Source organism: Lampris incognitus, chromosome 3 (genome assembly GCF_029633865.1).
Source record: "Lampris incognitus isolate fLamInc1 chromosome 3, fLamInc1.hap2, whole genome shotgun sequence".
Classification (NCBI taxonomy): domain Eukaryota; kingdom Metazoa; phylum Chordata; class Actinopteri; order Lampriformes; family Lampridae; genus Lampris; species Lampris incognitus.
The window spans coordinates 3986995-4013696 of NC_079213.1; the positions used below are offsets into that span (position 1 = coordinate 3986995).

Below are 26702 nucleotides of genomic sequence, written 5' to 3' on the forward strand. Positions count from 1 at the left end.
TGTTCTCACTCTCGCTCTTGCTCTCTCTCTCTCTCGGACGGCTGGATAGAAACTTTAACCCCCCCTCCCCCCGGCAGACAATGGGGCCAAGCCGACCTGTCAGTAATTCTCCGGCGGCAGCTGACGAATTAGGCGGGCGTGGAGGTTCTCCTCCAAGACCTCCCCTCCCTCACCTCTCCTCCCTCGCTCCGCGGGCTCAGGGGCAGAGGGGACGTGCTTAAACACACACAAACACACACACAGACACACACACACACACACCCCTGTGCTAACCTTGGGGGCAGACCTCGGGGCAGGATCCGTACACCTGGACTGAAGGGCAGTTAGTGGAGAGACGGGTTGTGTGGGGGAACTGTCGTTTCTAACACAAGAAGGAAGCCAATCTTTTTTTTTTCTTTTCTGTCTGCTCAGCAAATGAAAAGGTGGAGGACATCAATGGCAGCCCCAGAAGCCAGACACAGATGGTGAGTCTTTCTCACTTGTGTGTGTGTGTGTGTTTGTGTGTGATTTCCAATCTACACGACTTCAATTGTGTGTGTTTCACTCTGTACGTCTTAATTTGTGTGTGTGTGTGTGTGTGTGTGTGTGTGTGCGCGCTCTAAACGTGCTCCCCGTCGGCTGCCAGCAGGGTTTATCTCGGGGTCCAAACTGTGTTGTGCGCAGCGGCAGATTGAGAGATTGAATGTCAGAATGGTAGATTTTACATTTGGGTGATTTGTTTGTGACAGTTGTTTAGCCGAGACTGAGCCGCTTACATTTCATAAAACAGCAGGATGACATTCAATTACCCCGGCAACATCAGCTACCCACTAGAGAAGTGTAGTTTCTGGGGAAGCTGCGGGGCTGGAAGCAGCCGGCAGGCTACGTTGGGGTGCAATGGGGTGCAGCGGGGTGCGATGGGGTGCAGTGGGCTGCGATGGGGTGCAGTGGGCTGCGATGGGGTGCAGTGGGGTGCAGCAGGCTGCAGCAGGGCGCAGTGGGGTCCAGGTACTGGAGGTGTGTGTGACCGTGCCGACGTCTCCCAGTCCAACCACTATACACCCAGTATAGGCTCTGAAAAGTGCATGAAACTTAAGTTGTGGTTTCTCAAAAAGCTGCTCAGAAGTCCTGAAACAGAACCCGCTCTGACCCGTTTAACGTCTGAAGGAAGTTTGTAGCTTAAAGTATGAAGGAGCCGTTAGAGTTCAAACAGGGCATGTTTCGAACGCCTCGTCCATAGACTCCCATTGTAAAAAAAAAATCCCAAGAAAATTAAAATTTAAAAAAGCATAAAAGTTAGGAAAAAGTTGAAAAGTACAAAAAATGTATGAGAGAAGCTGAGCGGTTTAAAGGTTGAGAAAGGTTTGCAGCTGAAAGTGTGAAAGAGAGAAAAGAGAAGAATCTGTCCCATTCATCCAGCGGTAAAACAAGATAAAGTGGAATAATTCAAAAAGTAGAAACGATGTTAAAAAAATGTATAGAAGCAAGCATCGCACAAATAAACTGAAGTTTTACGGGGGGTGGGGGTGGATTTTCTCCCCTTTTCCCCCCCCAGTTGTACCCGGACAATTACCCCACTCGGTCGCTGCTCCACCCCTGCTGCTGATCCGGGGAGGGCTGCAGACTACCGCATGCCTCCTCTGATACATGTGGAGTCACCAGCCGCCTCTTTTCACCTGACAGTGAGGAGTTTCACCAGGGGGACGTAGCGTGTGGGAGGATCACGCTATTCCCCCCAGCTCGAACAGGCGCCCCGACCGACCAGAGGAGGCGCTGGTGCAGCCACCAGGACACATACCCACATCCGGCTTCCTATCCACAAACACAGCCAACTGTGTCTGTAGGGACGCCCGACCAAGCCGGAGGGAACACGGGGATTCGAACCGGGGGTCCTCGTGTTGGTAGGCAACGGAATAGACCGCTACACCACCACAAGGTGAAGTTTTTAAAGTTTGAATGCGGTTTTTAGCTGAAAGTGTGTGAAAGTAGATGGCGGGTGAAAACCGTGTGTAGTAGGACAGCAGATGACAGGAAACAGTGTAAGTGTGTGTTGGCCTCCAGTAAGGTCGCACAACGCAGGACAAGTGAGTGTAAATAGAGCTGCAGATCCTGGTGGTAGAAAACAACCGCAGAGGTCAAAACCATTACGCCTGTTCTTCTCTGTTTACTCTGTCGCTCCGCTGCACAGGAAGTGAGTTTACTTTCATCTCAGTCACATCCACGTGTGTGTGTGTGTGTGTGTGTGTGTGTGTGAGTAGAAGATCTGTGAGAAGTGAGGATGTTCATGTGTTCATAACGGCGTCTTCAGGACCTGTCAGTCGGTCTCCGTCGCTCTGCTCCGGTGGGTCACACCCGCTGTGTCCCTGCTGAAGTTGTTCCTCTTTCAAACTGGTGGGCTCCTTGCCGCCGCCGCCGCCGCCGTGCAGCGGAGGGATGCTGGCAGCCTCGCTGTTTCCTCTGCTAATGAGACAGTGGGTCGTGGAGCTGCTGATTGTCGTCAGTGGGAGATAATGAGACCTCAGTTTAACTGGGGTGACTAAGTGTTTATGCAGGCGGGCTCGCCTTGGCATCTGCCCGCCTGCCATTAAACGTGACTAAAGCCCTTCTCCCTGCTTTTAACACACTGGCTTACTGAGCCATGGTGGGCCACAGTATTTGTGTGTGTGTCTGTGTGTGTGTTTCTTTATATGTACACAGTCCCTGACTTCTTTCTAAACACATTGTGTTTTTGTGTGTCTGCCTGTGTGTTTGTGAGTATCGTTTGTCATAGTTGTGTGTATGTGCAAACAGTATAAGAGGGTTTGTGTGTGTGTGTGTGTGTGTGTATGTTAACCAGATGTGCGTTCTGTTGGTACTGCTGTTTTTGTGTTGATGTGTGGAGTGTCTGCTCCTAGTTGTGCGTTTGTACATGCACAGAGTGATATTTACAGACCACTTTAACGTGGAATTCTGCTGTGTGTGTGTGTGTGTGTGTGTGTGTGTGTGTGTGTGTGTGTGTGTGTGTGTGTGTGTGTGTGTGTGTCTCACTGTGCACCACAGCAAATGCCGTGAGATTTCATCATACAAAATACAGCGTTTCTTATTTATCTGTGCTCAGAGATCAGTGAATCAGCCTTAGAGCGACCAGCAGTAGCATAAAACACAACGTGTGCTTCCTGTCTCCACTATCTGATTGAGTCTTTACACTGCTTACACTGGTTACACTGGTTACACTGGTTACACTCCTTTACACTGCTTACACTGCTTACACTAGTTACACTGGTTACTCTTCTTACACTGGTTACACTGCTTATACTGGTTACACTGCTTACACTGCTTACACTAGTTACACTGGTTACTCTTCTTACACTGGTTACACTGGTTACACTGCTTACACTGCTTACACTGCTTACACTGCTTACACTAGTTACACTGCTTACTCTTCTTACACTGGTTACACTGCTTATACTGGTTACACTCCTTTACACTGCTTATACTGGTTACACTCCTTTACACTGCTTATACTGGTTACACTCCTTTACACTGCTTACTCTTCTTACACTGCTTACACTGGTTACACTGGTTTTATGAATTGGACTGTGACATCACCTCCACTCTGGAGATTCCAAATCTTTCCCCATTCATTTCTACAGGGAGATCTGCCTGTGCTCAGAAGGTCAACAAGCTGAATCCTTCCACAGCCACATCCACATCCAAATTCACAACCACATCCGCATCTGTATCCACATCCACAACCGCATCCATATCCACATCCACATCCACACCCACAGCCACATTCACATTCACTCCACATCTACATCCACAACCGCATCCGCATCCACATCCACACCCGCAGCCGTATACACATCCACATCCACATCCACTTCACATCCACATCTCCTCTCCAAGTCACAAACAGAAGCCATGGGTGTGATTTAAGCTACACCACTATTACTATTACTACTATTACATCTACAGCTACAATTACAATTACTACTACTTCTAGTATTACTACTACAGCTACAATTACAACAACAACTACTACTATTACCACAGCTACAATTACAACTACTCCTACTACTACTACTGATAATAATAATAATCAGGATAATAATAATAATAATAGTCATGATAATAATATAAATAAACTTCTTAGAGCTCCTTTTTAAACCTGTTAGAAAGTTGTCATTGGCACATCAGTACAGCACCACAAGCATTTCGAAACAAAAAGTCTCAGATTATCTTGTCTTGATGCATGCTCAATAATCCAGGTATGAAATTCAAAGAGGGTTGAATCAGTTCATCTGGACACAACGTTTACTGACAGAAATGTATCAGTTCATCTGGACACAACGTTTACTGACGTTGTGTCCAGATGAACTGACTCAACCCTCTTTGACTCAGATTATCTTCTTTGCATGTGTGTGTGTGCGTCAGTTTAGCGCTCGGTGTCACTCACTTACAAAGCCCATTGAGCCGACACCTGCTCGGACCACAGCAGTTCCTGCCAGGAGCCGGCTTGGGAACTCTGGCTTTGAGGAAGGCCGGGGGGGTGGTGGGAGCGAACATCTGTCACGCATGCAGCTAGCTACGTGACATAACATTATCCATGTGAATGCCGCATAGCGTGAATACTTACAGTTGTGATATTCTCCACGTGAATACTTTATAGTATGAATACTTACCATTGTGATATTCTTCATGTGAATACAGTATATTGTTAATACTTAGAATAAAGGGTTCAGTTGTAGATTTGTCATTCAGAATGGAGTATTTTGAACATGAACCTGTCATACTAGCTTCTGTAGATATTAGCTAGTAGCATTATCTAGCGTCTTGTAACATCATCTAATATCTAGTAACAGTATGCAGTATCTAGTACTATTATCTAGACTCTAGTAACATTATGACAATTTTATTTGTGTAGCTCAAATTCACAAGGTAGTCTAGAAGAGCTTCACAATCAGTATGACAGTACACAACATACGAGACCCTCTTTCCTTGGACCCTCAACCCGAATGAGGAAAAACTCTACAAGAAAAAGCTAATCAGGGAAAAATATGGGAGAAATGTCAGGAAGAGCAACAGAGGAAGGATCCCTCGTCTAGGATGGACATGCAATAGGTGTCAAATGTACAAAATACACAAAAATAACAATTATAATGTAACATCATAGATTAAACAGAGTGAGCTAATGTAATAAGTAAATAATATATGATAATTTGTCATGTAAATATGCTGGGTAGTAAACTTGTAAAGAGAGTTCAGGGCACATTTAGTGAATCTGTGACCATCCAAGACAACATGAGGAAGCCCACAGATGCAGTCAGGAGCCAGTAGGACCCAGTGCCACGAACCAGCTCTGCTCAGTGGGGCCCTGCAGAGAGACCAGACTTCACATGCACACCAGAGATGAGGCAGACTTTCACCACAGCATCCACACAGAGAGAGACAGAAGACGAGAGAAGTGGTGAGAGTGATGCCGAAGTTGGTCACAGCTAAAACAAACAGTATAAAAACCATTTTAAATGAGAACACAAACTATAGCAGGATCTGAAGTCATCAGGTGGTCAAAAGAGAAAGAGAGGTGATCCAAGTTCATCAGACGGTCCATAAAGGAAGACAGATTGTCCTGGAAAGTGAGCAAGAGAGACACAGAGGGCAACAGGCACAAAACTTGGGCACTCATATGCTCAGAGATACAAACAGAAGGTTGGAACAGTGCGAGGCATTCAGCAAGGTTAGCAACATCCTCATCGGCAGGACAAAACCAAGAGATTACTGCAAAGACCTACAGTTATAAATACACTGAAACTGAGACCCTCCTCACAGGATAGTTGTGACAGAGCCTAGAAGGAAGTCAAAGTACCAAATTAATACAACAGAAATAAAACAGCTAGTTGAAAGCTAACGGGAACAGATGGGTTTTCAGTTTAGATTTGAAAGAGTACACAGTCAGATGTCTGATGGTGGCTGGGAGACGTTTTCAAAGAAAGATGGAGCGGTTGGAGAAGGTTCTGCAGGCTGCAGACTTCTGTTTAACTCTGGGATGGAGAGGAAGCCTGACCTTTGAGAACGGAGGGCATGGGAAGGTCTCGTGTCTTGTATCAAATAACAATACCTTACTCTAGCAACATCATCTAAAACATCATCTAGTAACATCATTTTGTATCTAGTGACATCATCTGGTAACATTATATTGTTTAAAGTAACATCATCTAGTAACTAGTAACATTATCTTGTATCTAGTAACATCATCTTGTAACAATATTGTATCTAGTAACATCATCTTGTAACAATCTTGTATCTAGTAACATCATCTAGTAACTAGTAACTTTATCTTGTATCTAGTAACATCATCTTGTAACAATCTTGTATCTAGTAACATCATCTAGTAACTAGTAACGTTATCTCGTATCTAGTGACATCATCTAGTAACGTTATCTCGTATCTAGTGACATCATCTAGTAACTAGTAACGTTATCTCGTATCTAGTAACATCATCTAGGAACATAATCTTGTATCTAGTAACATCATATAGTATCTAGTATTATTACCTTGTATCCTGCACAATTTTCCATGCAAGCATCCCAATATACATACATACATATATACAATATACATGCATATATACAATATAAATACACACATATATATATATATATATAATACACATACATAGAACAACCACCATATGAACATGTCTGTGTCACTATTCACTTGTGATATTACTGCAGCAAGTTCAAGTCGGGGACGTGAACAGGAAATCCGACTGTGTGTTTTGTGATGCAGTATTAGTACAGATTGTTGTGTTACAAGTGCTGTTGCCCACAAAGCGGATGCCTTGGCTCCCGCCAGAGGCCGGGGATGAGAAAACAACGGAGTTTTCTGGACTCCTCTCAGCTGTCGGAAGTAAAAGTGAGCAGTAATGTGTCCAGTTGTTTGAGAGACGTTCACGCTTTGTTTGCACATTTGCTGGGCTGTGTGTGGTGTTCCTGTGTGTGAAGAACCGAGCCGCACTACATCTACACATGGGACTTTTCAATATAACTGAAGTAACCACACACTAGCTCTCATTCTACGGCTCCGACGGCACAGCTTCAGAAGAAGTTAGGAAGGGGAGGAAAAACTGCTTCCTGTCAAGAGCGTGTCCACATTACACATGAAGCACAACAGCACAAACATAACAAACATTGTTTTTATTATTATTGTTGTTATTTTGTGGTTTAAGGAGTCCTTTTGTGCCGACTTTAAATACACACAGCCGATATATAGTCAAGTCAAGTGGGTTTTATGTGTCCCCAGAGGGGCAACATTTAAACACACAAACACTCCACAGAACACATGAGGCAAATAAATACAAATCAGTACAACGTGTAGTGAGGAGAACAGCGCCAGCGAGGAGCAAGGCAGCAGTAAACACTGTTCACAGTGTTTATCGACCCAAAGTAGTATACTAGTAGTACTAGTACTACTACTTTGGGTCGATAAACACTGTCAGTAAAGTTACACGGGACAGAACCTACCTGTCAGTAGAGTTACACAGGACAGAACCTACCTGTCAGTAGAGTTACACAGGACAGAACCTACCTGCCAGTAGAGTTACACAGGATAGAACCTACCTGTCAATAGAGTTACACAGGACAGAACCTACCTGCCAGTAGAGTTACACAGGATAGAAACTACCTGTCAATAGAGTTACACAGCACAGAACCTACCTGTCAGTAGAGTTACACAGGACAGAACCTACCTGTCAGTAGAGTTACACAGGACAGAACCTACCTGTCAGTAGAGTTACACAGGACAGAACCTACCTGTCAGTAGAGTTACACAGGACAGAACCTACCTGTCAATAGAGTTACACAGGACAGAACCTACCTGTCAGTAGAGTTACACAGGACAGAACCTACCTGTCAATAGAGTTACACAGGACAGAACCTACCTGTCAGTAGAGTTACACGGGACAGAACCTACCTGTCAGTAGAGTTACACGGGACAGAACCTACCTGTCAGTAGAGTTACACAGCACAGAACCTACCTGTCAGTAGAGTTACACAGGACAGAACCTACCTGTCAATAGAGTTACACAGGACAGAACCTACCTGTCAGTAGAGTTACACAGGGCAGAACCTACCTGTCAATAGAGTTACACAGCACAGAACCTACCTGTCAGTAGAGTTACACAGCACAGAACCTACATGTCAGTAGAGTTACACACGACAGAACCTACCTGTCAGTAGAGTTACACAGGATAGAACCTACCTGTCAGTAGAGTTACACAGGACAGAACCTACCTGTCAGTAGAGTTACACAGGACAGAACCTACCTGTCAGTAGAGTTACACAGGACAGAACCTACCTGCCAGTAGAGTTACACAGGATAGAACCTACCTGTCAATAGAGTTACACAGGACAGAACCTACCTGCCAGTAGAGTTACACAGGATAGAAACTACCTGTCAATAGAGTTACACAGCACAGAACCTACCTGTCAGTAGAGTTACACAGGACAGAACCTACCTGTCAGTAGAGTTACACAGGACAGAACCTACCTGTCAGTAGAGTTACACAGGACAGAACCTACCTGTCAGTAGAGTTACACAGGACAGAACCTACCTGTCAATAGAGTTACACAGGACAGAACCTACCTGTCAGTAGAGTTACACAGGACAGAACCTACCTGTCAATAGAGTTACACAGGACAGAACCTACCTGTCAGTAGAGTTACACGGGACAGAACCTACCTGTCAGTAGAGTTACACGGGACAGAACCTACCTGTCAGTAGAGTTACACAGCACAGAACCTACCTGTCAGTAGAGTTACACAGGACAGAACCTACCTGTCAATAGAGTTACACAGGACAGAACCTACCTGTCAGTAGAGTTACACAGGGCAGAACCTACCTGTCAATAGAGTTACACAGTACAGAACCTACCTGTCAATAGAGTTACACAGCACAGAACCTACCTGTCAGTAGAGTTACACAGCACAGAACCTACCTGTCAGTAGAGTTACACAGGACAGAACCTACCTGTCAGTAGAGTTACACAGGACAGAACCTACCTGTCAGTAGAGTTACACAGGACAGAACCTACCTGTCAGTAGAGTTACACAGCACAGAACCTACCTGTCAGTAGAGTTACACAGGACAGAACCTACCTGTCAGTAGAGTTACACAGCACAGAACCTACCTGTCAGTAGAGTTACACAGGACAGAACCTACCTGTCAGTAGAGTTACACAGGACAGAACCTACCTGTCAGTAGAGTTACACAGGACAGAACCTATCTGTCAGTAGAGTTACACAGGACAGAACCTACCTGTTAATAGAGTTACACAGCACAGAACCTACCTGTCAGTAGAGTTACACAGCGAAGAACCTACCTGTCAGTAGAGTTACACAGGACAGAACCTACCTGTCAGTAGAGTTACACAGGATAGAACCTACCTGTCAGTAGAGTTACACAGGACAGAACCTACCTGTCAGTAGAGTTACACAGGACAGAACCTACCTGTCAGTAGAGTTACACAGGATAGAACCTACCTGTCAATAGAGTTACACAGCACGGAACCTACCTGTCAATAGAGTTACACAGCACAGAACCTACCTGTCAGTAGAGTTACACAGCACAGAACCTACATGTCAGTAGAGTTACACACGACAGAACCTACCTGTCAGTAGAGTTACACAGGATAGAACCTACCTGTCAGTAGAGTTACACAGGACAGAACCTACCTGTCAGTAGAGTTACACAGGACAGAACCTACCTGTCAGTAGAGTTACACAGGACAGAACCTACCTGTCAGTAGAGTTACACAGGACAGAACCTACCTGTCAATAGAGTTACACAGCACAGAACCTACCTGTCAGTAGAGTTACACAGCACAGAACCTACCTGTCAGTAGAGTTACACAGCACAGAACCTACCTGTCAGTAGAGTTACACAGGACAGAACCTACCTGTCAGTAGAGTTACACAGGACAGAACCTACCTGTCAGTAGAGTTACACAGCACAGAACCTACCTGTCAGTAGAGTTACACAGGACAGAACCTACCTGTCAGTAGAGTTACACAGCACAGAACCTACCTGTCAGTAGAGTTACACAGGACAGAACCTACCTGTCAGTAGAGTTACACAGGACAGAACCTACCTGTCAGTAGAGTTACACAGGACAGAACCTATCTGTCAGTAGAGTTACACAGGACAGAACCTACCTGTTAATAGAGTTACACAGCACAGAACCTACCTGTCAGTAGAGTTACACAGCGAAGAACCTACCTGTCAGTAGAGTTACACAGGACAGAACCTACCTGTCAGTAGAGTTACACAGGATAGAACCTACCTGTCAGTAGAGTTACACAGGACAGAACCTACCTGTCAGTAGAGTTACACAGGACAGAACCTACCTGTCAGTAGAGTTACACAGGACAGAACCTACCTGTCAGTAGAGTTACACAGGACAGAACCTACCTGTCAGTAGAGTTACACAGGATAGAACCTACCTGTCAATAGAGTTACACAGCACGGAACCTACCTGTCAATAGAGTTACACAGCACAGAACCTACCTGTCAGTAGAGTTACACAGCACAGAACCTACATGTCAGTAGAGTTACACACGACAGAACCTACCTGTCAGTAGAGTTACACAGGATAGAACCTACCTGTCAGTAGAGTTACACAGGACAGAACCTACCTGTCAGTAGAGTTACACAGGACAGAACCTACCTGTCAGTAGAGTTACACAGGACAGAACCTACCTGTCAGTAGAGTTACACAGGATAGAACCTACCTGTCAATAGAGCTACACAGCACGGAACCTACCTGTCAATAGAGTTACACAGCACGGAACCTACCTGTCAATAGAGTTACACAGTACGGAACCTACCTGTCAATAGAGTTACACAGCACAGAACCTACCTGTCAGTAGAGTTACACAGCACAGAACCTACCTGTCAGTAAAGTTACACAGGACAGAACCTACCTGTCAGTAGAGTTACACAGCACGGAACCTACCTGTCAATAGAGTTACACAGCACGGAACCTACCTGTCAGTAGAGTTACACAGCACGGAACCTACCTGTCAATAGAGTTACACAGCACGGAACCTACCTGTCAGTAGAGTTACACAGCACGGAACCTACCTGTCAGTAGAGTTACACAGGACAGAACCTACCTGTCAGTAGAGTTACACAGCACAGAACCTACCTGTCAGTAGAGTTACACAGGACAGAACCTACCTGTCAGTAGAGTTACACAGCACAGAACCTACCTGTCAGTAGAGTTACACAGGACAGAACCTACCTGTCAGTAGAGTTACACAGGATAGAACCTACCTGTCAGTAGAGTTACACAGCACAGAACCTACCTGTCAGTAGAGTTACACAGGACAGAACCTACCTGTCAGTAGAGTTACACAGGACAGAACCTACCTGTCAGTAGAGTTACACAGGATAGAACCTACCTGTCAGTAGAGTTACACAGGACAGAACCTACCTGTCAGTAGAGTTACACAGGACAGAACCTACCTGTCAGTAGAGTTACACAGGATAGAACCTACCTGTCAGTAGAGTTACACAGGACAGAACCTACCTGTCAGTAGAGTTACACAGGATAGAACCTACCTGTCAGTAGAGTTACACAGCACGGAACCTACCTGTCAATAGAGTTACACAGGACAGAACCTACCTGTCAGTAGAGTTACACAGGACAGAACCTACCTGTCAGTAGAGTTATACAGCACATAACCTACCTGTCAGTAGAGTTACACAGCACGGAACCTACCTGTCAGTAGAGTTACACAGGACAGAACCTACCTGTCAGTAGAGTTACACAGGACAGAACCTACCTGTCAGTAGAGTTACACAGCACAGAACCTACCTGTCAGTAGAGTTACACAGGATAGAACCTACCTGTCAGTAGAGTTACACAGCACAAAACCTACCTGTCAATAGAGTTACACGGGACAGAACCTACCTGTCAGTAGAGTTACACAGAATAGAACCTACCTGTCAGTAGAGTTACACAGCACAGAACCTACCTGTCAGTAGAGTTACACAGGACAGAACCTACCTGTCAGTAGAGTTACACAGCACATAACCTACCTGTCAGTAGAGTTACACAGCACAGAACCTACCTGTCAGTAGAGTTACATAGCACGGAACCTACCTGTCAGTAGAGTTACACAGGACAGAACCTACTTGTCAGTAGAGTTACACAGCACAGAACCTACCTGTCAGTAGAGTTACACAGCACAGAACCTACCTGTCAGTAGAGTTACATAGCACGGAACCTACCTGTCAGTAGAGTTACACAGCACGGAACCTACCTGTCAGTAGAGTTACACAGGACAGAACCTACCTGTCAGTAGAGTTACACAGGACAGAACCTACCTGTCAGTAGAGTTACACAGAATAGAACCTACCTGTCAGTAGAGTTACACAGCACAGAACCTACCTTTCAGTAGAGTTACACAGCACAGAACCTACCTGTCAGTAGAGTTACACAGGACATAACCTACCTGTCAGTAGAGTTACACAGGACAGAACCTACCTGTCAGTAGAGTTACACAGGACAGAACCTACCTGTCAGTAGAGTTACACAGCACAGAACCTACCTGTCAGTAGAGTTACACAGGATAGAACCTACCTGTCAATAGAGTTACACAGCACATAACCTACCTGTCAGTAGAGTTACACAGGACAGAACCTACCTGTCAGTAGAGTTACACAGGACAGAACCTACCTGTCAGTAGAGTTACACAGGATAGAACCTACCTGTCAATAGAGTTACACAGCACATAACCTACCTGTCAGTAGAGTTACACAGGACAGAACCTACCTGTCAGTAGAGTTACACAGGACAGAACCTACCTGTCAGTAGAGTTACACAGCACAGAACCTACCTGTCAGTAGAGTTACACAGGATAGAACCTACCTGTCAATAGAGTTACACAGCACATAACCTACCTGTCAGTAGAGTTACACAGCACAGAACCTACCTGTCAGTAGAGTTACACAGCACAGAACCTACTATCTACTGCCTGTCATGCACATCACCTGCACAGTGTCCAGCGAGGAAGGGAGAGAGGTGCGACATTCAAAAATGCAAAAACACGTGATCGCTAATGGTCCAGTGGGGGGGGTGGGGGGGGTAGGTTGCACACAAGGTTAATGGTGTTTGTCTAGTGTCATGGTTTATTTATAATTACAAAATAGGTGCTTAGTATATACCTACTACGTGTGAAGCTGCTGGCCAGTTCATTCCTGTCGTTCAATGTGGACATTTCTGGTTTGGAGATGATAAAATACTTTTCAGTTATATTTTATACATACATACATACATACATACATACATACATACATACATACATACATACATACATACATACATACATACATACATACATACATACATATATATATACACACACACATACATACATACATATACACACATACATACATACAAACATGTATGTATGTATGTATGTATGTATGTATGTATGTATATACACAGTGTGTGTTTGTGTGTGTGTCTGTATATATATACATACATGTGTGTGTGTGTGTGTGTGTGTGTGTGTATGGATCTTTGTACAGATGTATACACATATATGTACATATATGTACCCACACACACACACACACACACACACACACACACACACACACACACACACACACACACATATATATATATATATATATATATATATATAACCCACAGTCACACACACACATAAACGTTCTGGCCCATGGAGAGATGGTTTTCTCTTTCTTTTAAAGTCATTGCTCAGAAGAACCGTGCTCCAACACAAGAACAACACAGGGAGGGCAGGTAGGGGCGAGTAGCGTGTGTGTGTGTATGTGTGTATGTGTGTGTGTGTGTGTCTGTGTGTGTGTGTGAGGAGTTGGGAGGCCCATTCAGCAGAAAATACTAAATCCTTGCAACCCTAATCTCCCTCATTATAGACAGACATCATTAGCAAACCACAGGGCCCTTCTCAGGAATACAGATGACTGTGCTGTTTTTACACTGTGTGTTTGTGTTTGTGTTTGTTTGCGTGTGTGTGTGTGTGTGTGTGTGTGTGTGTGTGTGTGTGTGTGTGTGTGTGTGTGATCGCAGAGGCTTCAGCAAAGTGAATTAAACCCGTGCAACATTCCTGTGCTGAGAGAATGCTGCTGGAAGAGTCGGTCAAGGCACATTTCTACAGCAACATCTACCGAAGTGCTGTGGAGTGAAAACCAAAAGAACCAAACAGGCAGCAAATGTGAATGTGACTACAAAACAGGCGGCAAATGTGAATGTGACTACAAAACAGGCAGCAAATGTGAATGTGACTACAAAACAGGCAGCAAATGTGAATGTGACTACAAAACAGGCAGCAAATGTGAATGCGACTACAAAACAGGCAGCAAATGTGAATGCGACTACAAAACAGGCAGCAAACGTGAATGTGACTACAAAACAGGCAGCAAATGTGAATGTGACTACAAAACAAGCAGCAAACGTGAATGCGACTACAAAACAGGCAGCAAATGTGAATGCGACTACAAAACAGGCAGCAAACGTGAATGTGACTACAAAACAGGCAGCAAATGTGAATGTGACTACAAAACAGGCAGCAAACGTGAATGTGACTACAAAACAGGCAGCAAACGTGAATGTGACTACAAAACGGGCAGCAAATGTGAATGTGACTACAAAACAGGCAGCAAACGTGAATGTGACTACAAAACAGGCAGCAAACGTGAATGTGACTACAAAACAGGCAGCAAATGTGAATGCGACTACAAAACAGGCAGCAAACGTGAATGTGACTACAAAACAGGCAGCAAACGTGAATGTGATTACAAAACGGGCAGCAAATGTGAATGCGGCTACAAAACAGGCAGCAAACGTGAATGTGACTACAAAACAGGCAGCAAACATAAATGTGACTACAAAACGGGCAGCAAACGTGAATGTGACTACAAAACAGGCAGCAAATGTGAATGCGACTACAAAACAGGCAGCAAACGTGAATGCGACTACAAAACAGGCAGCAAACGTGAACGTGACTACAAAACAGGCAGCAAATGTGAATGTGACTACAAAACAGGCAGCAAATGTGAATGTGACTACAAAACAGGCAGCAAATGTGAATGTGACTACAAAACAGGCAGCAAACATGAATGTGACTACAAAACAGGCAGCAAATGTGAATGCGACTACAAAACAGGCAGCAAAAGTGAATGTGACTACAAAACAGGCAGCAAATGTGAATGTGACTACAAAACAGGCAGCAAACGTGAATGTGACTACAAAACGGGCAGCAAACGTGAATGTGACTACAAAACGGGCAGCAAATGTGAATGTGACTACAAAACGGGCAGCAAACGTGAATGTGACTACAAAACAGGCAGCAAATGTGAATGTGACTACAAAACGGGCAGCAAATGTGAATGTGACTACAAAACGGGCAGCAAATGTGAATGCGGCTACAAAACAGGCAGCAAACGTGAATGTGACTACAAAACAGGCAGCAAATGTGAATGTGACTACAAAACAGGCAGCAAATGTGAATGTGACTACAAAACAGGCAGCAAATGTGAATGCGACTACAAAACAGGCAGCAAACGTGAATGTGACTACAAAACAGGCAGCAAATGTGAATGCGACTACAAAACAGGCAGCAAATGTGAATGTGACTACAAAACAGGCAGCAAACGTGAATGTGACTACAAAACGGGCAGCAAACGTGAATGTGACTACAAAACGGGCAGCAAATGTGAATGCGGCTACAAAACAGGCAGCAAACGTGAATGTGACTACAAAACAGGCAGCAAACATAAATGTGACTACAAAACAGCCAGCAAACGTGAATGTGACTACAAAACAGGCAGCAAATGTGAATGCGACTACAAAACAGGCAGCAAACGTGAATGCGACTACAAAACAGGCAGCAAACGTGAACGTGACTACAAAACAGGCAGCAAATGTGAATGTGACTACAAAACAGGCAGCAAATGTGAATGTGACTACGAAACAGGCAGCAAATGTGAATGTGACTACGAAACAGGCAGCAAACATGAATGTGACTACAAAACAGGCAGCAAATGTGAATGCGACTACAAAACAGGCAGCAAAAGTGAACGTGACTACAAGAATGAAGGCAAGCCAAAGCGGCGGGTCAGAGTGGCTCAGCAGAGTTCGCAGGCCAGGCTGTGAGACAGTGTGGAGGTGCTGCCTCACTTCTTAAATATGGTAGTGGACTATATGGGCACGGGTCACCATAACTGGGAGACACGACGGGCCCGTTAACAAAGGGTTTCCAGGTTGAGAGGGCGGAGGGGGACGAGTTTGGTTGGGACAGCGCCATGTTGAGAGGGCCGTCCCGCTTCGCAACACCGCCTCCCACAGTCTCACATCCCCACAAGTCTGCAGTCGGCAGATTATGTTTTCATTTAATTGGCCAAGTACAACTGGGGAGGAAAAAAACAATATAAGAACATAAAATATAAAGTGCAGGTAGAGGCACGACACAGTAGTACACACAGGTAGTAATGGCGTCTAGGTTAGTAAGGGTGACACTGGTAGTCATACTAGATAGTTCCTATTGGCTGCAGAGTCTGAGTGGGTACTGAGTCAGTCGTTCGTCAGTACTGATGCAGTATAGATGCATCTTGTGCAGGTGGTACTTGTGTGTGGGACAGTGTAAATGTGAAGTAGGGTGGCGGCGGTAAAGAGAGCGCTCGTTCGTCAACAAAACACACTGGTGAGACTGTACCATGAAGTCCTGCACAGGGAACCGTGAGACGCAATCGCACCTTGGAGCGAGGAGGAGGATGGAATTTCACCTGCACCCCTCAAACAGAGGCCAGCCGCGCCTCTTTTGCTGGAATAGACGAGTGGGTCGGTTTAAAGTTTTCAACACGAGCTGCCGTGTCGGATGCGTTCTGCGGTAATGACCTGCTTTTCTGTTAAGCTTGATGTAGTGCAAAACCTTCTCTGGAGAGCAGTTAGCAAAACCATCTTCCACTTCCGGTGTGGGAAGATGGCGCCGCAAATTCACGTTTGCAGCAGCCTCACCCAGTACCGTCCATGCAGTGTCTTTGTCCACATCTGCATTTAAGTTTGTCTTCGTTTGATGGCTGGGAGAGCTGGCGCTGGATCGGCTGGGAGAGCTTGGTCTGCTGCGGCCTGTGGGCCCAGGGACCACGGCCCTGCCTGGAGCTGTGCCCAAAGAGGAAACACCGAGGGCGGTCTGACAGGACACGGCAGCAGGGCAGGCTAAGCTAACTGCTAGCCCATGCAGACCAGCAGTTCCGACCGTCATCCTGGCTGGCGTTTGTTCTCCTGGACAGTGATTATTTTGTTTGTTAAGTTCAGATGAGTTAGTTTGGATATGTGTGCTAGTTTGGATATGTGTGTTCTTGTAGTTCTTGGATGTGTGTTGTTGTCTTTGTGTTGCGCTGCTGTGGGCTGGGGGAACCATGTTTCGTTTCATTTCATGTGCAGAAGTGCCTGAAATGAAACAACAAATAAAGTGTTTGTGATTCTGATTCATGGGAATGTGCAGTCATGGAAATTTGAAGCTCTTTGCCCTCCTTTGTCTTCACCATGTGGAGACGCCGCCCTCCATCTTTCACCGAGCTACATCATCCTTCAGCCTGAAAGGCCTTATGTCGAGGTCCAGGGAGGTGTTTTCCAGCGTGGACTGTCTCGCGGGTTGTTGATTAGCTGACTAGTGTGGGATCACAGTCAGACACCTCTGGCTTGGAGGCAGCCTCGCTGGTGCCCCCATTGGACGCTTTCAGTGGTTCATCATAGCAGATGGAGTCCGGCAGCTGCTCTGTTTGGGGAGCTCGAGGCCGGCCTGTTAATAGAGGAGCGCTGTGAAGGTTCACTAATCTTTGATGTGGCTCCGCTCGCACAACCGCTCCGCTCCCAAAACACCGCCAGCTGCAAATGCTCCGCTTTTTCCTCATTTGCTGCGAACGCTGCAGTTTGGGATTAGTGCAGTGTAAGTCGATCATTCGGTCTCACTCGGTGTCTCACCCTCAAACCCTGTCGAGCTCTCTCTCTCTCTTCCTGTCTTCATTTTATTTTATTTATTTTGTTAGGTTTTTTTTAACATTACCTATTCATCCCTGCACTTTATTTTTTATTTTGGGGGGGATTCCCCCCCCCTTTTTTTCTCCTTAATTGTATTTGGCCAATTACCCCACTCTTCTGAGCCGGCCTAGTCTCTTCTCCACCCTCTGTGCTGATCCGGGGAAGGCTGCAGACCATCACATGCCTCCTCCCATACATGTGGAGTCACCAGCCGCTGCTTTTCACCTGACAGTGAGGTGTTCCACCAGGGGGCGTAGCGCATGGGAGGGTAACACTATTCCCCCCAGTCCCCCACCCCAACAGGTGCCCCGACCGACCAGATGAGGCGCTAGTGCAGTGACAAGGACACATACCCACATCCGGCTCCCCACCTGCAGACATGGCCAATAGTAACACAGGGATGCGATCCAGCGATCCCCATGTTGGTAGGCAACGGACTAGACCGCCACGCCACCCGGACGCCCCTCCCTGCAGGCCTTTCTGACGTTTCCTCGAGGGAGGGGCATGACAGAGTCAAAAGAGATAGGCTAAATGTTGGCACGAAATAGCGGAGGCACTTCAGCAGCCCGGTGAGTAGCTGGTTAAGCTATGCTAGGTTAGCACCCCCAGTAGCACTAGCCACAACAGCGTCCACGATGGTTTTTTCTTTATTTTCTTTTCTTTTTCGTTTTGGAACAGAAGACCGCCAGCATCACACATAGCGTTTCTGTAGCCTTGATTAACAATTTCTTGACCCGCCTCCCTGACGACCTTTGAACTCGTGCAAGATGGAGAAAACCAGCGTGTGATGGTGGTCGGGGTCATACTGGGAGGGTTGCCAGTCCCCTGGCCAAGACACGGCAAGAATTCATGGCGCCGTGGTCGCCTAATCTGACATGGTGACCACCGTGAAAGGCAAAAGTATCGTGTAGTCCGATCCCGGCATCAGACCCGTCTCTTTGTGGTACCTGTCTTCCTCTCCGCCAGTGGTATATCTCTGTTGGACCTGTCTCACTGTCAGCTCTGTCTGTCTTACAACCCGTCTTCCTGTCCAATGGGACTGCCTGTCCATTCTGTCTCTCTCACTCTCTTTTTGGTCTCTCTCTCTTAATCTGTATGCCAGACAGAGCTGGAAGGCCTGTCTGTCTCTCAGACAGCCTGTGTATCACGTCTGTCTCTCTTTTTGTGGCCCGTCTCCCTCTCAAATGGAGTCGGAGCAGGGATTGAGTTGAAAGTAATGCCATTCGTCACATTTGTGATGTTTACCAGCGCCTGACAGGACTTCAGCTCTGAGTTGTGTGTGTGTGTGTGTGTGTGTGTGTGTGTGTGTGTGTGTGTGTGTGTGTGTGTGTGTGTGTGTGTGTGTGTGTGTGTGTGTGTGTGTGTGTGTCTTGACTGTAGAGCCACTTGCTAACGTGTGTGAAATGCTTAAAACTCTTACAGACATTCTTCGTGTCCTTAACTCCCCCCGACTCCCCCTCCCTCCTGTTCCTTCCTCCTGAAGTCGCTCTCATTCTCTCGCTTTTCCTGCGTCTTCATCTCTTCCACACCCCCCTCTTCCTCCTCTTGTCTTACATCACCATAAGGAAGAGGAACACAACAAAGCCGCTGCACTGTGACCTTTGACCTCTTTGTACAGGTGCATTGTTAGTTTGGAGGTTAAGGGATGCCAGTTTGTTCTGTTGTCACGCAGCTTCAGTGTGTTAACCTGCAAGTTACACACTCAGGTCCAGTTACACACTCAGGTCCAGTTACACGCTCACATCCGGTTACACGGTCACATCCAGTTACACACTCACATCCGGTTACACACTCACGTCCGGTTACACACTCACGTCCAGTTACATGCTCACGTCCAGTTACACACTCATGCCCTGTTACACACTCACGTCCAACTACACACTCAAGTCCAGTTACACGCTCACGCGCAGTTACACGGTCACATCCAGTTACACACTCACGTCCAGTTACACGGTCACATCCAGTTACACACTCACGTCCGGTTACACACTCAGGTCCAGTTACATGCTCACGTCCAGTTACACACTCACGTCCAGTTACACACTCAGGTCCTGTTACATACTCAGCTCCAGTTACACGCTCAGCTCCAGTTACACACTCAGGTCCAGTTACACACTCACGTCCAGTTACATGCTCACGTCCAGTTACACGCTCAGCTCCAGTTACACACTCACGTCCAGTTACACGGTCACATCCAGTTACACACTCACGTCCAGTTACACACTCAGGTCCTGTTACATACTCAGCTCCAGTTACACGCTCACATCCAGTTACACACTCAGCTCCAGTTACACACTCAGGTCCAGTTACATGCTCACGTCCAGTTACACGCTCAGCTCCAGTTACACACTCACGTCCAGTTACACGGTCACATCAAGTTACACGCTCACATCCAGTTACACACTCAGCTCCAGTTACACGCTCACGCCCGGTTACACACTCAGGTCCAGTTACACCCTCAGGTCCGGTTACACACTCAGGTCCAGTCGCATTGTTTTGTTTGCTGCAGCCGCCATGCAAACAAATGGAAGTGTCTTAATCAAATGAAGGTGTCAATCATCGGTCATTTGATTTACTGTGTCTTGTATTCACCTTCATTGGCGATCTTTCAGAGAGTCGGTCGTGGTGCCGGCATCTGACCCGGAAACACCAGAGACCAAAACAGCGAGGCACAATAGACACCCATGTTTCTGAAACGGGATGAAACCGTGTTCATGTTCATTAAAATACAGGGGCTCAAGTTTTCAGACTGGTGACAAAACAGAAATGGAGGCGTTTTCCCGAAAAGTCTCCAACTCCATGTTGGAAGCAGGGCGACACGTAACACAACTTCTGTTTCACGATTTGAGTATCCAGCGGGTCGAGATTTCATGATTACACACACTGGACGTCCTCATCCAACTATCAGTTTAATTCAGTTGTTCACCTTCATCACATCATACTGCATGTAAACAACGCCCCCCGTGAGTCGCCTCAGACATCACAGTTTAATAAATGTCAGAATGAGAGAGAGGGAGAGAGAGAGAGAGAGAGAGAGAGAGAGAAAGGGAGGGAGAGAGAGAGAGAGGGAGAGAGCGATTGAGAGGGAGAGAGAAAGGGAGGGAGAGAGAAAGGGAGGGAGGGAGCGAGGTAGAGAGACAGCAAGAGAGACGGGGGAGAAAGAGCGAGAGACAGAAAAGGAGAGAAAGAGACAGAGAAAAAGAGGGGGTGAGGGAGAGAGCAAGAGAGACAGAAATAGAGAGAGACGGGGAGGGGTAGGGGGGAGACAGAGAGAGGACGCAGGAGCGAAAGAGAGAGAGGGGGAGAGAGGACAGTCAAGGACAGAGAAAATGTAGACAAAAGCAATCTCTGCAGATATGTTGCATCATGACGCTGTACTTGTGAGACCTTGTCGTTCTGCTTTACACGAAATGAAGAAGTAGAAACTCTGAGGCCATCAGCAGAAAGAGGTTTGCTGTTCAGACATTTACCTGTTTAGGCATCAGTGCCTCTTTACGATATTTTAGCCATCATACAAGCACATGTACACACACACACACACAGAGCGCCTGCAGAGCAGATGCACAGAGAGGCGTGGACGCGCTCCAAGTTATTCTATGGTGTAAATATTTGAGTCCGACCCGCTGGCGGGCGTAGCGGAGCCGTGTGAGGGGGCTGTTAACACGCCCGGCCCGTCACTCACAAATCATCTGTGTTTGCGCGTCGTCTTCAGACGCCGTTTCTAGTCAGCGTTGGAAAAACGGACTCGGAGCCAGACGGTTCCCGGTTTCTAATCCCAGACGAATATGATTACCGCTGAGGAGTCTACGAGCAAGGCCTGTAGAAGGACTTGGCTGTAGGTATTGATATGAAACTGGGTGAGAGAAAAAAGCAAGGGCCCTCATTCTGCACCTTCCCCCAGATGAGTGAAAGAGAGTTGTCGGTATTTAAAGCGGCGGTCCCGTAACTTTCCCGGTGTTCCGCCTGCAGAAAAGCATTCCTGCAGTGTGGACATCATCAGCCGGACTGGCCGCCTGGACACCAACACATTACTGACCCGAGTAACGACAGACAGCCTGATGTAACGGGGGTCAAAATGCACTTGATTAGTTTCTTTATTTCCAATTAGCATTTCTGGATTGATCTATCACTTAATAATTCTGTTAAGTATTTGTGAATTTCATGTTATTGAGTTATTGTTTTGATTTGCGGTTCTTAGTATTCCCTGCAGAAATGATGTTGCTTCACGTCGCTCCGCCTGCGCCTCCTTGTGCTTCCGTAGCCTCCGCCTTCCCCTCACGGTGCCGTATTGCATTGATGAGGAGCGGAGGTGCAGAAGAGAGACCAAAAATGGGTCATCGTTATCTTCTGCAGAGCCGGTAAAGGCTGAAAAACTGTCCACGAGAGTCGCCTCCTTCTGTGCTCCGTCCACATCCACTACCCTGGTGCTGAGGCCCGTTTGGTAGTGTAACGATCATGGCTGAGTAGACTCGCCAGCCGGTTGGCTAACGGGTCGGACCCTTTAGTCGACGGGTTAACGTAGTTGCCCGTGGTGCGGGAGACCCGGGTTCGCGTCCCGGCTGCGGCGGTTCCCAGCTGCCCCCCGAATTCGCTACACTTGGATTCTTCAGCCCGGCTTGCGTCTGTTGGGGGGAGAAGTGCGGTTGGTCCTGGAGTGGCGAGTCAAGCCCATGAGCTGGAAAGAAAGAAGGGGGGAGATGCTTCAAGACACATACAGCATAAATGGAAAATGTTTCTGGGGTTTTTTCTCCCCGATTGTACCCGACCAATTACCCCACTCTTCTGAGCCGTCCCGGTCTCTGCTCCACCCCCTCTGCCGATCCGGGGAGGGCTGCAGACTACCACATGCCTCCTCCCATACATGTGGAGTCATCAGCCGCTTCCTTTCCCCTGACAGTGAGGAGTTTCACCGGGGGGCCGTAGCGCATGCGAGGATCACGCTCTTCCCCCCAGTTCCCCCTCCCCCCCGAACAGGCGCCCCGACCGACCAGAGGAGGCGCTAGTGCAGTGACCAGGACACATACCCACATCTGGCTTCCCACCCACAGACACGGCTAATTGTGTCTGTAGGGACACCCAGCAAAGCTGGAGGTAACACAGGGATTCGAACTGACGATCCCTGTGCTGGCAGGCAACAGAATAGACCGATACGCTAATTGACCGGATGCCAGTTGAATTATTCTCGAATGAATAATTTTATTTGATTGGAGTTGAGTTTAAAAAGAAAAGGAAAAGGAGACAGAATTTTTTTTCACCTTTCAAACGTGACTGCTGAGTTTGTGTCTCGCTCACCTTTGTTGCCGGCACCCATTTTCTCCCGAGCGACTTAGAGTTCCTGAGACTCTGGTCCACACTGGAATTCTTAATTCTTCTCTTATTTGTAATATAGAGGGGATTGATAAGAACTGGTTGTTACCCAAATAGCTGTGCTCAGTCCCATAGCCAGGGCTGCTGGTTGTTCCATTACCGTGAAATATCTGTTAGTATTACGGTTGAAGTGTCCAGCATCCTTCCCGTGGCCATATGGAGGAACCGTGTACCGGCTGTCAGATCACTGGAATAAAACTTCCAAAGCATCTTGCTCCCGTCCAAAAACCCAGTGAGAGTCTGACCGAGCACATGAGTACATGGTATTGCAAGTGTCACCAAAATCAATATCGCTTAACGCAGCGGGTAGAAAATGAGAGGAACACTTCTTTGGGTGTTATCAGGATGCGTGACGGCACTTTACTTCTGAGATGGAGTCCGTTCATCTCTCTGTCTCACCTTCAGTAAACTTCATTTCATCAGTTCAGTCCTTAATCAAATCCGATCCGTCCTGAAACACAAACCTGTCAGCCGTCTCCTTCAGACACATGGACAGCGAGTGACCAGGGAGGGATCGATGGAAGTTAACTGATGGAGTGTCGGGATGCCCAGCTGATGGAGAGATGCCAGGAACAGATAGAAGAAATCTTTAATAGAGACTGACGGCAGAGAGTTTGATAGTAGAGATAAGAGGCTTCAAGCCTTGATAGTGGAGAGGTGGAGTAATAGAAACAGAATTAACACTATTATGGGGGGCAGCACGGTGGCCCAGTGGTTGGCGCTGTTGCCTCACAGCAAGAAGGTCAAGGGATCAAACCCCAGGTCGTCCCAGGTCGGAGTTTGCATGTTCTCCCTGTGTCTGTGTGGGTTTCCTCCGGGTGCTCCGGTTTCCTCCCACCATCAAGAAGACATGCATGATAGGGTTAATACTCCTGCCTGTGCCCCTGAGCAAGGCAATGGAAAGAAGAACTGGAATTGGTTCCCGGGTGCTGCGGCTGCCCACTGCTGCTATACAATAGGATGGGTTAACACTAGAATGACCAAAGACGGGCATATGACTGTTTTGGATTTTCAAAGTTGAATAACTTTGTGAGAGAAAATAGATGCAGACCTGCTGCTCCCTGAATGCGCCTAAAATTGCATTAAAATTAGTTTAGATCAATTGCACACACAAAAAAAGTTATGATAAGATCTACATAAAACGGCCATGACCGGTCAAAATGACCACATGTGATTTGCGCGTGATGGTGTGCATCATGTCAGTATTTATGACGTGTGTTGGTGGCGTCATTTCCTTCGTGAGGTTTGTTGCTCTGTCCTGGAAACACACTAGCGCCCTCCAATGCAGAGAAATAGTCTAAACTTGATGTGTGATTATTTCCAACGTGTCTGGTTACAGACACCATTACAGACCCACCATGACTACCACTGAGGCGCTGCAGTGTTTACAGGCGTTGGACAGCGGCCATTTTAAATTGTTTGAAAAATAGTATTAAAGTTGTTAAAATGTTCATTTTGGTGTCAGTTAGTTTCATAACAGACATACTAACATACGCAACGCGTTAATATCGCAATTGGGTATTTATCTTGGCAGAATATAGAGTTTGAAAACGGCGGTCAGTTTGACCGCCCACGGTCGTTTTAGGTAGGAGTGAAATCCCGGTCATTCTGGTGTTAAGTGCAGAGAACACATTCATTGTAAGAATACAATCCGGGGGCGTGCGGGTAGCATAGCAGTCTCTTGCCTACCAACACGGGGATCGCCAGGTCGAATCCCTGTGTTGCCTCCGGCTTGGTCGGGCGTCCCTACAAACACATTTGGCCGTGTCTGTGGGTGGGAAGCTGGATGTGGGTATGTGTCCGGGTCGCTACACTAGCAGCTCTGGTCGGTCGGGGCGCCTGTTCAGGGGGAGGGGGAACTGGGGGGAATAGTGTGATCCTCCCATGTGCTACGTCCCCCTGGTGAAACTCCTCACTGTCAGGTGAAAAGAAGCGGCTGGCGACTCCACGTGTGTGGGAGGAGGCATGTGGTAGTCTGCAGCCCTGCAGAGTGGGGTAATTGGCCGGATACAATTGGGGAGAAAAGGGGGGGGGATCCTTAATAAAAAAAAGAAGAAAGAATACAATTCGTTGTGATGTACAACGACAAAATTAAGCATCTTTCTTCTTACTGCTGTCACTGCTGATCTTATTGATAATCAATCAATCAATCAGTCTTCATACGGCCCATTTTGTAAAATGAAACGCGGTGCAGTGTGCTTCACGTTAAGATGAAGGGTGCAGATAAAAACCAGACAATGACAACAGAGGAAACATGATATATGTAGTGTAAAATGCATATGCATAGCACATGTCATGCAGGGTTTCCATACGCGGTGTTTTAGAGCGGCGATAAAACGAGAGTAAGAAAAAAAGATCAAAGCGAATAGATTAACAATCAGCAAACCCACTGCAGGCGTAGAGGTCCATATAAATAGAGACCTAAAGGCAGCAAACACATTAAATAGTGCTCAAAAGATGTAATATTCCTCACCGCGTTGCAGAGAATTAGATTTAAAGTTAGATTTGTTGACCATTTTGCTCTTTATCGAATTGGAACGAAGAAACCATGCTGGTGTCCTCTTCCCCACCGCCGTTACCAGCGAGCCAGGCAGATTGTGGAGGTTTGGGGGCGGAGGCGGCCCGGCTCCCCGGCGGTGATTAAAACACAGTTGGTCTTTAGCAACCAGCCGAGTTATGTGATGCGTCAAGGCTAAATGAAGAGGGCCCCTGCTCATTAGGTTTGGAGGGCCCCGAGGAATTTACAGGCACCGAGCAGATTGTTTCTGCTCACATTTATGCTTTTACTTTTTTCCTGCAAGCGGAAAAAGAAGAAGGGCTTTGATATTCGTCTGTTGAACGGCAAAGCTAATTGCTAGCGTTAGCCGAGACTGATCTTAACTGACTGACGGTCTCACATGTGTAAAATGTAATAAAGCGGTTTTGTATGCGATTAAGTTTAATAGGAAGGATTTATTTGGTTTATCTGAGTCATCACCAGAAACTTGACTTCCTCGCCTCACGCTTTGTAGAGCAGAACCGTCACCATCAGCCACGAAGCACCCAGAAGTCATCGATAAACCCCTAACCAGCCCGCTGAACCAGCTCATTTGGATGATTAGGAAACAGAATCTGATCCGGATTATAATTCTGATCCACTGATTTGGTTCTAATGTGAAAGTCAAGTGCCAGTGGTTGTAATGCAGGGTGGCTTCATGAACAGTGTCAGAAGAAACGCTGCAGTAGAAACAAGGGCTGAATACTTGTGAAGGGGAATTACACAGAGAGACCAACACAGTAA

At 46.7% G+C, this 26702-nt stretch overlaps 1 protein-coding gene across 1 annotated transcript in view; it reads left to right on the forward strand.

Moving 5' to 3' along the window:
* Positions 1 to 26702, forward strand: part of nav3 (neuron navigator 3) — a 296390-nt gene that overhangs the window by 68631 nt on the left and 201057 nt on the right. The window contains exon 3 of the mRNA XM_056275775.1: positions 412 to 464. Within this exon, the coding sequence (XP_056131750.1) occupies positions 412 to 464 (53 nt within the window). The remainder of the gene's footprint in view (positions 1 to 411; positions 465 to 26702) is intronic.